General features: G+C 39.3%; 1 protein-coding gene across 2 annotated transcripts; it reads right to left on the reverse strand.

Annotated features, from left to right (window-relative positions):
- Window positions 1-507: 507 nt before the first annotated feature.
- slc1a4 (solute carrier family 1 member 4) lies at window positions 508-15,202 on the reverse strand. 2 transcript variants are annotated; one of them, XM_077496009.1, is made up of 8 exons: window positions 14,980-15,202; window positions 8,504-8,546; window positions 6,895-6,960; window positions 4,813-4,979; window positions 3,926-4,159; window positions 3,613-3,807; window positions 3,398-3,532; window positions 508-2,869 (listed from the first exon to the last, which is right to left on the reverse strand). In XM_077496009.1, exons 3-8 carry the CDS (start codon window positions 6,940-6,942, stop codon window positions 2,626-2,628), a joined length of 1,023 nt encoding a protein of 340 aa, XP_077352135.1. In that variant the 5' UTR covers window positions 6,943-6,960; window positions 8,504-8,546; window positions 14,980-15,202; the 3' UTR covers window positions 508-2,625. The 2 variants fall into 2 exon arrangements, with proteins under 2 accessions (XP_077352135.1, XP_077352134.1); XM_077496008.1 differs by lacking the exon at window positions 14,980-15,202 and adding an exon at window positions 13,207-13,855.
- Between the last annotated feature and the right edge of the window lie 3,296 nt (window positions 15,203-18,498).

The following is an 18,498-nucleotide window of genomic DNA, read 5'->3' on the forward strand; positions in this document are numbered from 1 at the left end:
ACTGTATGTATTTAGCTTTTGGATGCTCTTCAGGATGAACATAAATTTCACTATAACCTTTACATGTTAACTTACTTTGACCATCTCTAAACTTTTCAATGCATAAATCCAAACATAGATATAAACATTGGCTGATACGACACGCCCCTTTTGAGCTACGCGTCTATGGCAATGCTAAGCTAGTAGGGGCAAAAGCATGAACGCGTTCCATTTGTGTGGATGGCAAAAAAAATAAAAATAAAAATAAACGAAACAAGGATTCTGTGCTGCTTAATTATGACAGGGGAACATTGAATAAGCTTTAATGGATATTTTTTTTCTTTTTCCTCCTTCTTCAAAATGTTAACTGAATCCTAGTGTGACTTGCTGTTCGTTCCTTGTGATTGGCTGATGCCCACCTTTCCCAAAAGTCAGCTGGAATGGGCTCAAACTCAAACGAGACCCTAATGGGGACAAGCGGTGTGCATACTAATAACATGAAAGAAACAGCCAGTTGGGTCTCCCAAGTGGATTAAGGTAAAATGTTTCTTTTAATGACAGACAGCAGAATCAAATGTAAAAACACAGCTGCACTGCAGTACAGGCAAAGAAATAGATATTGATTTGTAACTACACTCACAAGTTCTAACAGCAGAGGTTCACCAGCACAGAATTTTATTTTCCGAAAGTAGATAGTATAATAACCAGTAGTAAGTTTGCGTGTCACATCAGCTATATTAATTTAAAAAGATAGAAAATTCAAACTTCATGAGACAAAAGTGGTTACAACAGAATAGTAAAGTCAAAATGATTTCATACATTTTACAGCATAATTCACACCCTGCTTAAAAAGTAGCCTGCTGTTAACAAAACATGATTCAACACCATCACATTGAGCATCTTCAAGATAGCAGCAAAATGAGATTCCTCGCTCACACACGTTGATGCTTGTGGCAGACTTCATCACAAAAATGCCCATGAATGACAATGCAGATCAAATAAATTGAAACATAGTCACATGTAGATGTCGTGATTAATCCCGATGGTCGCCACCAGAGGGCAGTCAGTTATTCTGGCTCGACTCGACAATCGAGACCTCAATTAATTTGCTATTAGTGATTACAAAATCTATTTAAATCAATATGAGGGGCGGGGATAGCTGTCCTGACCCAAATCTTCCCAAAGTGAGAAGAAAATATAAGTGAGAAATAAAAGTGACACTGGAGTGGTTCGTGTTTTTAGACAAACCAGCATGACTTAACGGAAAGTTATAAAATAAAATAAAATCACGCGAAAAGTTAAGCACCATATAACGTAGAGCCTGCACTATTGTGCATGTTTAAAAAAATAATCCAGCCGCAAAACACTCCACAATCTGATCATATATTTGGCTATTAAACACTATTACTTAAAGCAATCACTGACTTTTTTTGCTTTAACTTTGAAAGTGACCACAAAATACTACTTGTACATCTTTTTTTTTGATTTGTTTTAAGAGAACTGGTTCAACCAACAAGGTGCTTGCAATACTTCAAAACCATTGCTTATACACAACTGCTTATACACAACTCTTTCACAGTATCTTAAATTCATCATCATCATCCCTAAAAAAAAAATCCACCCAAGTGTGACAACTGTTTGTTGTTGTTTTTACAGTATTTCATTTATTTTTCTTTTAGATGTTGTTTTAGTCGCAACAAAGGGAACCAAAACTTAACAAGGCCAATCAAAACCTTTTCGTGCCAACTAAATGTGTGGCAAGCAGCTTTTAGTTTCTAACAAATACATTTTAACATGTACAAATGAACCTTAATAACATCTTTGGATGCCAATGAAATATTGAGGAAGAAAAAGTATGATGGATAATAAAATTCAACTTTGTGTCATTGCGGTTAATGTACTATTGATGTTGGAGATTTGTTTAATTTAAAGTACTTGGACGTAAGTACGTTGTTCATTCACTGTGTCAATATTTAGCTTCCATAAATAGGCCAATGTAACACTCAGTGAGTAGTTACTAGTTAGTGTGGAAAAACGGGCCAGACTCTTTCCAGCCAAGGGTTAATATTTAACATGAGTTGGCAAACAAATGTTAACATCTGCGAATAGCACAAACAACAAAACTTCCCCGCTCATAGTGAGATAGAATGTTGTTTTGATACTTTTTTTTTTTTTTTTAAACCTATGTTAAACGTACCTCTCATACATGCACCCTGGTGTAATTACAATATGACACATGTACCGGTATATGGCTGTCAAGTTTTTGTTTGAGGTTTTTGTTGGTCTAATTATGAAAACAGTGAAATGCACATGACAAACAGAAATACAAGTATCAATCACATTGATGGGAATTTCTGAAAGAAATACGGTACACGTATTGTCACACATCTGCCATTACTTATAGTGTAGACTGGTCATGTATTATAATGATGAAAACGTAACTATTGAGAACCTTGGGAACATCAGCTGTACCATGTGTTTACTCACAGACTCTCCACAAGCTAATAATGGCACTTTGTTTTTCCTCATGCAAGTGCCAAACAGTGGCCTTACCTTCTTCACTGACTCAAATGAGTGTTCCAACAGCAACAGTGTACAAAGGTCAACAACAGGTTTGACAATGAAGACCAAAAAACTTGCACAAGTTCACAGGACCGACTCGATGGCTTCCGGTACGGCTTCTGAGGCTTTGGTTTTGTGCATAACAAGAGGTGAGGTCTCCTCCTGCGCCTGGATGTTGGCCACCGTCTCCACCCGCACCTCAGAAAGCTCCCCTCCCTTTTCCAGCTCACGCCGCTGCTGCTTTTTCATCTCCTGCTGGTTGATGTGATGCAGGATTCCAGCACCCAGAGCATCACCTTCCACATTGACCACGGTGGTTGTGCGATCCCTGCACAGACATGATACAAAGTAAACACGTCGTTTTTGAAAACAGGATTGTGTTTTTTCAAAGCTGAAATATCAATTTCATACAGTTGATAGTTAACCTGCTGCTACCTCACAATGAGGTGAGCTGAGGTTACACATTTATTTCCTGGCCTGCAACTGTTTGTAATGGAAATGTTTTACACCTGTCCGTTTTCCATTCAGACTTTACCTTATCTTGACAAAACAACCCTTGTTGTGGGAAAAAACACAGCAGACACTTTTTAACAGCTATAATATCAGTTGCAACAATATGATGTTTGACATTTGAAAACCTTCTGCCTTATAGTTTGTGTCAACATTTGTTTCAAAATATTCTTGTTTCACCCAATGTTTCGTAAATTTAAATCATCAAGCGTTGCACAAATCTTGAGTATGAAACAGCGCAGCAATAATCTCAACCAAATTTAGTTGCAGCTCAGGATGAATGTACATCATGTACACAAATGACCCAAATTACTCTATTTTATCCATCATCACCAAATGTACTCACACAATCCAGTCAACAGCCAGCATAAGAGACAGCTCATTGGTCGGCAGCCCGATGGCCTCCAGTATAATGGCAATGGTGATGATGCCTCCAGCTGGGATCCCTGCAGCCCCCACGCTGGAGGCCGTGGCCGTCACCCTATAATGAAATGTATCACAAAATCGACTATTTTATAATTCCATTAGGAGGAGACAATATAGACGGTACGGTGCACTCACAAGATAGTAAAGATCTGTCCGGCGTTAAGCTCAGTGTTATTTAGCTGAGCGATGAAGACGGCAGCTATGCACTGGAATATGGCCGCTCCGTCCATGTTCACTGTGGCACCAATGGGGAGAATGAAGCGGCTGATGCGCTTGTCCACACCGTTGTTCTCCTCCACGCACTTTATCATGGAGGGAAGAGTCGCTGAGCTGGGAGACATTTTCACAACAAAACCCTCAATCGTGACTTTTATTATCAACGAAAGGTGTAAGCTTTGAAGGGGTTGATCTTCTGGGTCAGGATTTTAGCACAACATGATAGTTTTACCTGGAGCAGGTGGCGAAGGCGGTCGTGAAGGGCGTAATGAGGCCCGACAGGAAACTGAAGGGGTTCTTGCGCGTGAAGCCGAAATAGATGAGCGGCAGTACGATGCCACCATGGATAATGTGCCCCAGGATGGAAGCAAATATGTATTTTCCCAAACTCGTAACCAGGAGAACCACGTCATCCATCTCCACAATCTTACTGCCCACCAGGAACACAATGCCAAACGGGATATACCTGAGGATTGGGATAAGAGGGCTCTGTATAAAAATATTCTCCATACAGTGTCTTTCTTTTTATGTATGTAACAAAAGAAATACAATGAAAACAATACCACCACTTTAACTCATTTACTTCCACCCAATTTCACTGAAGCAACCCCTTTCTCTTCTGGTTGTTTTCCTGGATTTTTTACTGATTTTGCAGAGCCCACACAATATTGTGTTCTGTTGCAATAAAAAAATGGAACCTACCAAACGAAAGATTAGAGTCTCTTCTTTCATCAGGAAAAAATGTAAATTTCTATCTGTTTCTGTTTTGCAGCAATTAGCATTAGAATATAGTTAGGTTTCACCATTATTCACAAACCTGTTTAGAATTTTGGGGAAACAGCTTGTTTTCAAAAATGGCGCTGGTTGATTTCTTATACTCTGCTGCCACCTAATGGCCGTTTTTGTAATTACTACCATTGGTTCAACCGTTCTCTGCAGTTCAGTATGCGCTAGCATAAAGAAGCATAAAAAAATAATAATAATATTAATTTAAAAAAAAACGTATAAATATGTCTTTGGGACATTTAAAACATTTAAAATAGAACGTATTTAGACGGTTTTGGGAGCAAAATGAGTTAAAAAAAAAAAAAAAAAAAAGAGTCATTTCTAAGCACTCACCACATGATCCAGGAAACCAGTACCATGGTTGCCTCATTGAACGCGTTAAAGAACCGGATAAGCTCTTCGCCCTCCTCTCCGAGCTTCCGCAGTGCCACACCGAACACCATAGCAAATAACACCAGACCCAAAATGTTCATTCCATCATTTTCTGACCCAACGGGAACCTAAAATGATCCAAATTAAAAGATTAGGGCGGGGCAAGCTATAATTGTGAATTTCAGTTACTGTAGTTCAAAGCTAAACTGGAAACCTTACTAACACTAACCATGCACATACAGTGGTTATAGAATGTTAAGAAATCCCTATTAAAATAGTAGGTGCATATTTTATGGTCAGTATTTAAAAAACAAAAATCTGTTAGGACGATAAATACTGTGAATTGCTTCCATAAGTGTGCACTAGCAGTGGTTCTCAACCTCGGTCCTCGAGTACCCCTATCCAGCCTGTTCTCCACGTCTCCTTCAGCCAACACAGCTGAGGATCGCTATCAGGCTTCTGCATATTTCTAGTCATTAAAATTACAAAACAATAAAAGGTTAATAAGGGAATCATTCAGTTTTATGGTTTTTATATTTTATCATTAACAGGTACTGTACTCGGATATCTTGTGTGGTAATACATTATGTAAAAGGAATGCAATATTTTATTATAGTCAACAAACCTGTGGTGAAACAGCCTTCACTATAATCTTCAATTTGCATTCATACAAAAAAATAATAATAATTTTTAGATTGTATGCTAGTGTTGGATTTCTTTTTACTTTTTTTGTAAATGAGGACTTTTAGAGTCAGTGTGTGGGTGCATGGTCAGTGCAGAGCATTCAGTGAGCTGGATAATGTTTAACAAAAAAAAAACAAATCCTGGGTTCTGTCTGCCCCCATTGTCCTGAGAGATCCCACAGCCTCGCCAGCTTCATCCAAACATGACCCATGACAGACAAATACCATGGACCAACGAATTAGATGAATGAGAACCCCACTGTGTGTTGGTGTGTACTCGTTTCCGTGTGTGTGTCTGTGCATGTGTGAAAGAAGGAAGATGTTTACATAAATTGTGTGACTGGCCAGTCGGATGCACAATGTGACAAGCAAACAAAGTTGTTGGCCTCCATCCTCATTCATTTTCGAGACTCTTTGACCTCGTTGGAAAAGGCACAGCCTGGACTGGTCGCCAGTCACTGGCAGGGCATTTGTAGACAAACATGCTTGCATGTACGCTGTTATATTTTTTTTTATGAAATACGATGACATCCACGACACATATCAGCAGCGCCCTGTGAAGAATCTGACCAGCACTTCAATCTAATCAACTAAAATGGCATTGCAGCACCTGTGCCACAATTTAGACCTGCTTTTAATTGCTCTACTTTCTATCACCAAATTGTTAGGGGGGCATGTTAAAGAAAATGCCCTCTGTCCACCGGAACGCCCAACATGGTACATACAGTCTGCCAAGTTCCTAAACATGGTGAACTGGACTTGACACGGCACAACATATATGGTCATCATATATGTTTTGTTTTTCTTTTTCTTATTTACATTATTTTGTTTCCATTAAAAGTTTTATTTTTTAATTTATTTATTACAGTATACAACAAGGTATGTTTTTTTATTTATTATATATATATATATATATATATATATATATATATATATATATATATATATATATATATATATATATATATATATATATATATATATATTTATTTATTTATTTTTTCATTTTGGTATGATTTTTAGTTTTTTATGAATGTTCGTTTTGGTATAATTTTTACTTTATTATAAATTCTTTTTCATTCATCATATATTTTCTTTTTTTTAAATTACATTGTTTTGTTTCCATTAAAAGTACTTTTTTTTTTTATTACAGTATACAAGAAAGTATTATATTTTTTTCATTATATATATATATACATATATATATATATATATATATATATATATATATATATATAAGGCAAATACACACTGACTCAAAGTGAACAGTGCTTCATGCATTCAGTTTTATTTTTTTTTTGCAAATGTCTGTAAATGTGTGCAAGTTGTAATGCAGTGTGGCCGTCATGGGTATTGATACCTTTTCATAGAGGGTGGTCCCATTGGAGTCATTGCCTGAAGCAACCATCTTGTAGTCGGTGGCATACTGTGTCACAAAGAAGAAAATATACATATATAATGTCATGAATTATTTTCTTTTTCTTTTTTTTTGTTAATTTATCTGCTCAAGAAATGAATTAACATGGCTGCTTAATGGCTTCTTCTCCAATAACTTGCACAACTAACATTTCTGTTGTTACTGCCCAAATTCTATTTGTCAAAACTGTTTTTGAGTGTAATATTCAATTACATTCTGATACAAGTTTAAATTACTGTATACCAAGGTTATTTTTTTTAAGTAAAACTAACGAAAAACTAAAACTAAAATTCAAAATGAATGAAAATAAAAAATGGTTTTTAAAAAACAAAAATTATAACTGAAACTATATTTTATGTTTACAAAACTAACTAAAACTAACTATAATTATAGCAAACATGTCCTTCATTTTAGTCTTTGGTAATTAATTTAATACATGAGCCTTTGGGGATGATTTTAAGTGTGATTTTTATTAGATTTATTTTGATATAAACCGGAATAATGATGTTTGAAAGCATGTCACACAGAAGTGACATCATCTAGCAGCAGCCAATAGAAAAGCACCAAAAGATGACGTTGCGCCCATGGTGTTATTTAAATATTGTGCACAAGTAATACACATTTTAAAAAAAACTAATACTAATACTGAAACTAACAAACTAAACTAAAACTACGCATTTTTTAAAGAACTCAACTAATAAAACTAACAGAAACACCCTGAAAACTACTAAAAACTAAAATGAAAGATTCCAAAACTATAACAGCCCACTGCCATATTACAAATAAATCGGTTTATATACTGTAGCATTTGTCTAAATATGCAAAAGCACAAATAAATTATTTGTCCAATTTTTAGGACTAAACACAATTTCTCTTCGTAACATTATGTGTCCTTCTGATTTTCGATGTGGCCCTCGAATGAAAAAGTTTGGACACCCCTGGCCTAAAGGTTTTCTTAAAGATCTAGTTTGTTATTTTTGCACCTTTCCGCTTCCTTGGTTTAATCCGCAATTGGATCTGCATGGAAATGTAAACGGCGTGGAGGGAAATGCACTCAGTGACCTGTCTGCACTTTGTAACTCATTCTCCTCTCCATGCAAGGAGTCACGTTTATGATTCACTTCCCCAGTTTTCGCAGGTTTATTCGTGGGACTTTGTCCGCTGCTATGCATTAATGTGGTCCGTTGGTGGATGGACGTCTCCGTCTTGCACCCCTTTAGCCCAAATACAGACCATAGGTGATTGCTATTTTATAGTCTGATAAAGCAGACATAATAATCCTAGGAAGTGGGCCACGTTCAAAAGCAACGAGGCGAGGTGGGTTGCTAGGCTGGCGTGAATGGAATGATTTCGCCATGGAAACCGGTTGGTGGGGACAAGCCAAAGAGTCCTCATTAAGAGGCATCATGAGATCGAGCACACCAGTGAGGATTTACAGCGGCTGTAAATGAACATGGAGTGGCATCGAATTCTGCTGAATAATCTACACGTGACGCAGGCGCTTGTGAAAAATGGAGCGTGGAGAGCAGAGTGGATGAAGTGAGGCACTCACAGAGCGGAACGCGGCAGCCACTAAGTTGGACGGGAATAAGTTCCTGTAAAAGAGAGAGGAGATATAAGACCAAGAAACAAAACTTTCACTTTTCACTTTAACTCATTCACTGCCGGTCATTTTACAAAATTTAAAAATTTTCAATACTCACGTGATATTACATTCAATAATTATATATAAACCGAATCTACCAAATGACAGAATAGACTCCCTACTTTTTTGAAAAAAAAAAAAAAAAAGTTGTTTCCAAGTTTGATATGGTGGAGCATAATCAGATTCGCCCCCATTTATCACCGTTCTAAAAAATACAATTGACAAGTAGGGGTGTGAATTGCCTAGTACCTGGCGATTCGATCCGTATCACGATTCATAGGTCACGATTCGATTCGATACCGATTAATCCCGATATGAATTTACAAGTCGATTGTTGTGACTTTTTAGTCAAATTTAGAAAATACCACAGTAAACTTGTACATGCACACTGTAAGATTTGTATGAAAATGAAATGATTTAATGATCTGAAACTTCAGTCAGTGACCCACTGTATTTAACAAACGGGTTGTAACCTTTTTCCTGCTTGAACAGCATTGAAATAAAATATTAAGGCTTAATGTTCCATTAATATAACATGCTTCCATGCTTAAGGTGTGAAAGGTAGACGTTTTGTTGAATATTTTTCCATCAAAAAAGGATGTTAAAAAATCGATTCGGCTGCCTTTTGAATCGATTCGAGAATTGCTTGCTGTGGTATCGCGATATATTGCCGAATCGATTTTTTTTAACACCCCTATTGACAAGTATACTTGTCAAAGGCAGTGAATTTAATACAATGCAACTAACTCTCAATATTGAGCATAATCAGATTCGCCCCCATTTATCACCGCTCTAAAAAATACAATTGACAAGTATACTTGTCAAAGGCAGTGAATTTAATACAATGCAACTAACTCTCAATATTGACAAGAACACTGCACAATCTCTAATGTTTATAATTAATCGAAACTGCACATTGAAAGTTTGTCATCACACACGCTTTTCCAGAGATGGTTCAGCAGGTCCACTTCACCTCATATTCCCTGACAAAGCTATTTTTCATAATGTTCACAAGCTACATGCTAACAAAGATAATGTGTTACTTAGAGGTTTACATATTAATTGAGCTTGTTATTTAAAAAATACTGTAGATTGTCATTTTGAACAAAAAGCTCACCTCAATATAAATTAAACATTAGCAAAGGACTTGGGCAGTTTAAACAGACAACTAGAGTATCACTCTTCAGAGTGGTACATTACATTATATTTTGCTCTTTCAGCGCAGCTGAATATAATGATCAGCTCATCAGCAAGCTTTGTAGAAGTCTGATAATGCTGCATTCAAGGATGGTCGGAAGTCGGACTTTTCCGAGTTCAAACCAGGGCGTGTGTAGCCTACGGGAACACCCCCTTTGAACTCGGAAATTCTACTTGCAAAGTCGGGGGGGGGGGGGACCCCGACTTCACCGACGTACTACAAGAGACATCACTCTACAATGGCCACAACTTGGCTCAGAAAGATAGCTTTCTTCATTCATAAATATTCATCATAACTTGCCGTAACGCAACACACGTGACAGTACGCCGCTATCTCCCTGCATGAAATTATATATGGAATGCATTGAAATAAGATAAAAACAATAAATGAAGCAAAATTGCGAGGTAAGTTTGCTGGAGGTCAAAATGAGTTTCAAGAACCAAATAAAAAACAATTCACCACTTTCCGCAATTTTGGGTATACTTTCGCCTCGAACGCTTTCAGGTCGGAACTGGGAAAAACCAACCATGCATGTCCGACTTCCAACCATCCTCGAATGCAGCATAACAATCAATCATTTCTTCAATACATTACTGGGAAGTCAAAATGGTTTCATGATCTGTGTTTTTGTTGATTTAGGTCAGGAGGTCGGCAATGCTGTGGCCACACATGAAACACGGGTGGACGCGGGGCTTGCGCCTCAAGAGTATGGGACCGAACCTCCTCCGGCGGCGCACATCTTGCGGCCGTCACCCAACCTGCTCCAGCTCGAAAAAGCTGACTTTTTTTTTTTTTTCTCACGCCACACTGTGTTGTAAATCTGCACACTTGTACCCTTTACTCGTACCGGTATTTAACACAAGTGACTTCACAGGGGTTACTTGATATATTTCTATGCAGTTGGCTCACGGCCCACAAATCCCAAAATGATTCACTTTGGCTTTTTCCATCTCGTTTTTCCAGTCCAGCATTACTCTGGCCTCCCTCCCAGACACCACACTGGGTCTATTTTCATTGTTATCAGTAAAACACACACAGGATTACTGGAAGCTATGGGACCTTTCCACGTATTGGTGTGTGTGGGGTAACTTTATCCCCGGAGGTCACACTACATTGTGCAAAGAAACACAACTTTTTCCCACATTTATTCCCACAGTCAGTGCATGTTAGCTGACAACCCTTCAGCTGTTTCAAATGGCACATTTACTGTAAAACCTCTGAGTAATTATAAGTGGTAAAGTTAAAGTTTCCATTTCCAGTCTTTCTTGTATCATAATATTTCTTCGTTTCATGGCCAAAGTAAGGAACTGCATTAACTTTGGGCAGTTGAAATAATTTTTCCCACAGAAGAAGAGCACCAAATGTTTCATCTCTTAGCGTGTTTTCAAATCTGTTACATAAGATTACGTCTTGATTCCTTAATTACAAACAGAAATGGGCCGTGCTGGAGCCATTGAGGGGCACGGAAAAATAAATTGTTGCTGTTTTGCTGAAGCGGCTTGCTTGCAGCTAAAACACAAGAGAATGTAAACACCCATTCCCCTTTACTTGAATGTAGTCAATCAAATTTGGAAAGTGTAAACAAAAGTTGTGAGGATAGCGGGATTGACGTATCATAACTTCCTAAGTGTTGACACCGTCATCAGGGATCAATAACCTGTTGGAGAGCTACTTCAGTGATTAGTGTGAAGGGCTAACCAGTCCGATACACACATCTGAAATAACAAATTGTATTATATGATACATGTGAATGGTTTCATCACTTTATTTCTATAAATCTCTGCCAGTGTTTTCGTTATCAAATGATCACTCATACAGCATTGCTACTCAGCCATTTTTTGCTGCTTATGTGGTCTTTGGGGGCTACCTGGTTGGTAACAGGTGGTTTACACTCAGTGAGGGAGGTTTCACTATTGACAAAGCCGGGTCTCCTGCACGTGCCGTGTGGTTTTTGTCAAATACGGTAAAAGCAAAGCAGGCTGTGCTGACCTGCTCTCCGTTTGAGTCACTGTGCACTCAAACCTTCGACACAGTTTAGATAATCACCATATGCTGGCATCACTAATGGGAAGTACAAAATAGTTCATTACTGTACTTTAATAGATTGTATGGGTATGCCAATAACCATATTGCATTGTAAGATATTTTGTCTACAATTCATATGACAGCTTCATTGTTTTTCATGTGCAATTAATGCCTTTAAAAACTCATTTTGCCACTTGCCGTCGACTGAAGATGACATCATGTGTGCTCAGGAAACAGGTATCGACCAATCATGGCTCGGTTTGCTAATGTCAGATGACCAAACCCAGAAAACAGGTGAACTGTGATTGGTCATTAACTGTTTTCTAACTAAGCACCCGTGATATGTCATTTGTAGTCCACAGCAAGTGGCAGAATGTGGTTTTAAATGTATTAATTGTAAATGAAAAATCTTTTCAAGAGAAGATATATAAACTTTTTACTGCTGAAAACTGTTAAATGAATCATGTATCCCTTTAAAAAAAAATGCTATCTTGGGGTGTTCAAAAATTCTCTTTCTAATCTGAAAAAAAAAAAAATGTTATATTAATTTTTAACAATATGAATAAAGTATAGCAGAGCATTGGGAGCACATTGTTTGGATAGCATAGTAACATGATTTGTTTTTCCCTTTTTCTCAGTACCTACACTGTGTGTAGGTTAAATTAGTGAGGGAAACAATTTCATGTGCAAACAAGTTTTTTATGTCATTTGCCAGGTAATCATAACAGCTATTGTAACTGAAAATACATTGAAAATTCAGCTTTATATTGTACTTTCTACCTAAATATTACAGTGATTAGCCGCTTCCTTTGGCTGTGAAGTTAGTCGGTTGTGTTCACACCCACAACGGCGCAAAATACCCTTTAAAAAAAAAAAGAAGAAGAAGAAGAAGAAGAAGATCAAAAGTGAATCTAGCCCACCCCTCCACAGATTTACATGGTCCATCGTGCCAGACTTATGCTGGGCACGAAAATAAAACCCATGACATTTAGTGTGGTAGTAATATTGTATTCCACCACAAAAGCGTTTATGTATTTCAAAATTGATAACAAATTGCTGGTGCTGAAAAAATCACCATGTCTCAAGCCAAGCATGAATACAATTTAATTGTATCGCGTAAACTTTCTTCAAACCGATTCTGTCATTGTTTATGCATCCCATTTATCTTGTTTTAACGTGGAAAAAAATATATAGGCCTATGTATGATCATTTTTACACCATGGTATAGCAATAAATTGAGTTGCCTAATTATTCGATACCTCTGGGCCTTTTATTTATTTATTTGTTTATTTATTAACCATACTAGTACAGTCACAAACATAACTTAATTATACAAAGCAATGCAAAGGGTGCGAGAACGACAACGACTTTCGATCAAGTACGGTACCTGGCCAGGTCCAAAAATGAGTCGGTGGTCTCCTTATTGCTGCTGACGCGCTCCAGACCCAGGCTGTTGGTGTTGAGGGCACCCGCGCCCACGCCGGGTTTGATGATGAACGCCAACGTCACGCCGATCCCGGAGGCGATGAGGGTGGTCACCAGGAAGTAGGCGACCGCGATGCCCCCCAGCTTGCCCAGGGAGCGAGTGTCCAGGCTGGCTGCGCCGGAGACGAGGCTGCACACGACCAGCGGCAGAATGATCATCTTCAGCATCCGGAGGAGCATCTCACCCGGGAAGGCGAAGTATGTCATTTGCGCTTTGGTCAGGCCCATGTTGCGGACCCCCATTCCGATCCCGACACCCACCACCACCCCGGAGACCGTCATGATCACCAGGAGGTTCCGGCGAAGGAACCCCACCAGCTTCTCTTGCACGCTTTTCGGGGCTCCTTTCTCTGGCAGCCGCTCTGAAGAGCCGGCCATGGCGTGACCGTTAATTTCGCTCTTTTTCTCCATCTTTTTTTCCCCCCTCACTCAGGACACAAAAAGTGGGAAGCTCGATCCGCGTGTGTGCTCAACGACAGCGTGGCTCGGACGCACACTCAACAGCGAGAGGCCTGGAGCCGGCGTGGGGGATTATGTTGGGGGGTGCGAGCCAATCGTGTTGCCGAGCACATGCGCACTAAGTCAGACCACTGCCCGCGCCCATGATGCAAGAATTGAGAATATTGCTGGAGATATTCTACAAGTGGGATACATGCAACAATAATGATTGACCATAATACATGTATATGAATGCAATTGCTCGGCGTAACTGTGAGTTAAACGTTTTTGGCGTTTTAAATCACAGTCCCTCTATAATGGATATTTGATTTTGACTCGGCCCATTTGCAGAGCCTGTCCAAAGTATAGCGGATTATGCGCCTGTTTGTGGCCTGAGGACCAGTAGGGGGCCCCAAATAGCATTTAACGGTGAAGAGATGAATAAAAAGATTTGTTTCTCCTATCAAGGGAAGGGCAAGCAGCTACCTCTTGTTTGTGAACCCCACATCTAGGTGAAGATTTTTGTTTTGTTTTCGATGAGCGGAGTGCCATTTTGACTTGTAAACTGAATTGTCCATATGACAATTCCGAGCTTAAATCACAAATCAAGTGGTCAACTCGGTGAAAGGAAGCTATCCCAAACATTGGACGTCCTGTGGATGTCTGTATTACGTCGGTTGGTCGAAGACCAGTGCTGGACTACTAAGCGACGTGCAAATTAAGTCAATTTTTGGACGTCTATTTATGACTCCATTTGGACCATGGATACGTGACTTTTTTTGGACGTCACAGGGATTTAAATATCAATGTTATTGTTATCAATATTATTTAATCAATTTAGTATTATTTTTTCTGTCATAAAACTAATGTATTGCTATGTTTTTGAATGCAGGTAGAACATGACAAAACTTTTAAGTGCTTCCGGGTGGTGGAGTGGTTACGTCACTTGCCTTCAATGCAGGTGGTGTGGGGTTCGCTTCCCCATCAGGGAGATGATGTTTGTGTCACACACATAAAGTCAGGCAATAAATGAGCCTTCAAGAACAGTCTAAAATTATTTTTATTTTAATGATCTAATTTGGATTTACATTAGCCCTCACTTGGATGTCCTGAAAACGTAAATACGAAACATCCAAAACACGTAAATACGGAACGTCCAGAAGACGTTGAAAAAAGACGTCATCTGGCGTCACAGTCTGCACCTTCAGCGGACCGAGATTGGACGTACAAGAATTACCTTAAAAAGACGTCCTTTCAACGTGTCTTTGCGCAGTGGGATAGGTATGTTTGTTTGTTTGTTGGTTTGTTGGTTGGTTTGTTTGTTGTTATAGCTTCTTGTGTCCTGTCTTGCTCATTAGGGCGTTTGCTTCCACGTGTGGTCGTCAATCTGGTATCTTGTATCATCCAATCAGCTCCCCCAGCACATTTGCACAGGTGTCTCTCGTTGTGCCCTGCTTGTCGCCGTCATCTCATTTGTGGTGTGAGTCTGTCAGGATCCACAACAGTGTTTCCTCCTCCATCACACCCAGCACTGGCTCCCCCCAAGGGCAGTGTGGCGAGCCCCCTCCTGTTCACACTAGCTGTCAAAAGTGAAGTTTGCAGATGACACAGCTGGGAAGCACCATGAACAAGGACGAGTCCGAGTACAGAGAGGATGTATAACAATTGGTGAAAAGATAAACTTTGCATCAATATGAAGAAGACCAGAAAGATGGTGATGGACTTCAAAAGGAAGACTCCCATTTTCTCATATGCTAATAAATAAAGTTTGATTTTAAATGCATTTAGGATGTGATTAAAAGATGAGATAGGACAATGGTCCTAGTACCATGGCTCGCGCTCAGTCTTCTAGGGGGCGCTATAACAGATTTGCATATTATTTGAACACATATTATTCACCACTAAACAGAGCAGCAATGTTGAAAGAAAGCATGTAAATATGCTTCGTGGTTAAAGATCACAGATCAAATGGATTATTTTCTTACTTATGATAATGAAAACGGCCTAAATCCGCTTTTCTCATTATGTAATAGATGTATTTGTGATGAGTCCCTGATTAGGCCACAAGATGGGGCTAGAGTAGCGCTGGTTTACATCATGCATCCCATTTGTGCACTCACTCAGCTCAAGATATTCTTTCGTAATTGTTTGTCTTAAACACATTTTTTTGTGATTACTATTATTTGTTGATCTGTACGTGTATCCAACGATTAAAAAAAAAAAAAAATTAAAAAAAAAAAACTTTATTAGGCTATTATTCGTATCAGGAACCTAGTAGTCTGATGACTGTTAGTGTTTTTTAGGTGTTTTTAAGGTGAAGGTGAATACAGACGTTTATGGGACTGTTTGAAACAAAAAAGTGACCTAAATATGAGCAACCGATAATCATGTTCATCACTGGAGGTATCCTGAAAAGGACATGTTGGGTCTTTCTGTTGAGAAGACGCGCACCGTGTCCTTTGCCTGCCTTCCTGTCTTTCTGTGTTGTCCTCACTGACCTTAGCTTGACTGTTGCTAAGTTGAGCTAAACTATCCCTCCCTCCCTTCGCCAATAGAGACAGTCTTCCCCCCCAGCCCCTCACAGCTGTGTGGCCTAAATGCTGGAAATAACTAGCAGCCCTGCGGATCAGAAGTCATGACTGTCGAACAGTGGCAAATGTTGGTGCTGTGCCACGGTCAACCAGAAGAGAAAGCAAACAAAGTGAAAGACATACTGAAAGGCTGAGCTTTTTTTTTTTTTCTTCTGCAGTCAGTGTGCACCACAGTCGTGAATAAAATTTAAAACGGTTTTTGGATTACATGCAGGAGCCTTTGAAAGGCAAAGACGTGCAAAATAGATTTTAATCTGGTGTAGTTCGAAAAATCAATATTCGAGCAACTGCCCACTAAACTACAATTTATGTGACACTTCCTCGCAACCAATACTGTGTCATTCACAATGTCCGACATTGAAGGCCGAGAGTTGAATTTGGGTGTCGACTTTTTGGGCTCCAACTGCAAAGGTAGATCCCAGGTGGGCAACCACACCTTCGAGCCAGGTGCATTGGTGGGGGTCTCAGTCCAGGGGTGGTTGGCAGCAGTGGTATACTACTTGGCAAAATGGAGGAGGGTGGCCCTGGCTTGGGCCCAGACCCGCGGCAGCAGACAAACTTGCTTGTGTTCTCTTCAAGAGTGGCCCACAAGAATCGCTGGAGGAGGACATCACGAATTCTCTGGATCCTGGGCGGCATGAAGATCTTAAATCTGGACGGGTGAATAGGCAGTCACGGGAGGAGAATATGAGTGGAGCAGTGTTGGTGTTAGTGGAAAATCACTGGGCGAGCACACAGAATGACAATAGAGCAGAACTGTCCGAGACATATTTGGTATAAAAATAACTTTCAACGTTCAAGCTCCAAGTTGTTTACTTTTGTTTATGGCGACAATATGCCATCTTTGGAAATTGAAACATGTCAACATGGACTGTCACACGCCATCACTATAAATCAGCTACAGCAACAACAAAATATGTAATTATATTTCAAACTAAATGTTTGCGTGGTTAGCATGTTAGCCTCATGTATCGTTCGTCGTAACATATATTCAAACTTGAGCACATGACAGACAGTAATACTAAAATATAAGTGTTAGTAGACAAAGTAAAAAAGATACCGATTTATTTAGTGTTCATGACTCTGATAGCTGAGAGGAAGAAGCTGTGTCCATGTGAGTAAAGGGTCAGCTGGAAGTTAATTGCTTCGCTAGTTAAGCTAACAGCCAATCAGAATGATCAGTTGTCACGACGGCCATTTTGTTTGATAAACAATGACTTTGCCCATGTTGATTGTGTGCTAAGGTATGAAAGTACTAATCTTGATAAAAGGATAATTGTGAAGGTTGTCACTTTTTTTACTCACGACTGCCACCTCTGGCCCAAAGTGTAACTGCAGCATCAGTGTTAGGCTCGTTCATTGTGCGCGTGCGAGTACATGCACGATCTTAAAAGTGACAGCCACAGCTAACAAACGAAGACATGACTTCAAATGAGGCAAGAAAAACTCTGCCCCTCCCCTCAACCAAAGAAACTGTGGAGTGTGCGGGGGTCCGCACAAGATAAAAGCTGATAGATGCAGAGTAAAACAGTCTTTGTACTCATCTGGGCATTGGTAGAGCATGTTATGATGTAGAAAAAGCTTTAACATTATTTTTTAAATGGCACAATACACCTTTAGTTGGGCAATCTAAATCAGGGGTCCCAAACTTGCTGCCTGGGGGCCATTTGTTTGATTTGCCCCCTACTGGACATCAAAGTTTAAATGTTAGTATGTTAGTGCAGCCCCCACAGTCTTTGACCTTTGCTATGTTGTGGACCTGGGCTTTTTTTTTTTTTTTTTTAAGTTTTTAAATCACTTACAGGCTACCATAGCTCAGGCTCATGACAGCTTTTGTTGTAACATACTTCTAGTGGGCATCGAGAGGATGTGACTTTCCTCAAGTATGTAATGGAGGCCAGCTAGTAAGCTTTAAAAAATAAAAATCAAAATGTTGCATTCTAGACTACTGTATCATGACTGCTTTGTGGCTTGCAGCAGCATGAGTTTACTGAATTATGGCTGACTAGCCACCCCACCAGTCCTGCGGTTTGCCACAAGTCTGTTACACTACTGTATAGAAGATGGATGGATTGATGAATTAAGGTGACAGGTGTGGACAGTTAAGGTGTGTACGTAAACAAGTGGCGAGCTTTCTCTAAGTTTTACAAATAAACCACGAGTCG

Source organism: Festucalex cinctus, chromosome 14, assembly GCF_051991245.1.
Source record: "Festucalex cinctus isolate MCC-2025b chromosome 14, RoL_Fcin_1.0, whole genome shotgun sequence".
NCBI classification, from domain to species: domain Eukaryota; kingdom Metazoa; phylum Chordata; class Actinopteri; order Syngnathiformes; family Syngnathidae; genus Festucalex; species Festucalex cinctus.

Coding starts and splice junctions, on each gene's coding strand:
- slc1a4 (XM_077496008.1), bottom strand. CDS start 13,715: ATGGAGAAAAAGAGCGAAATTAACGGTCACGCCATGGCCGGCTCTTCA. Junction 4,980..6,894: donor GGACCACCCTCTATGAAAAG/GTATCAATACCC, acceptor GGATCATTTTAG/GTTCCCGTTGGGTCAGAAAA. Junction 4,160..4,812: donor CTGGTTTCCTGGATCATGTG/GTGAGTGCTTAG, acceptor CCCAATCCTCAG/GTATATCCCGTTTGGCATTG.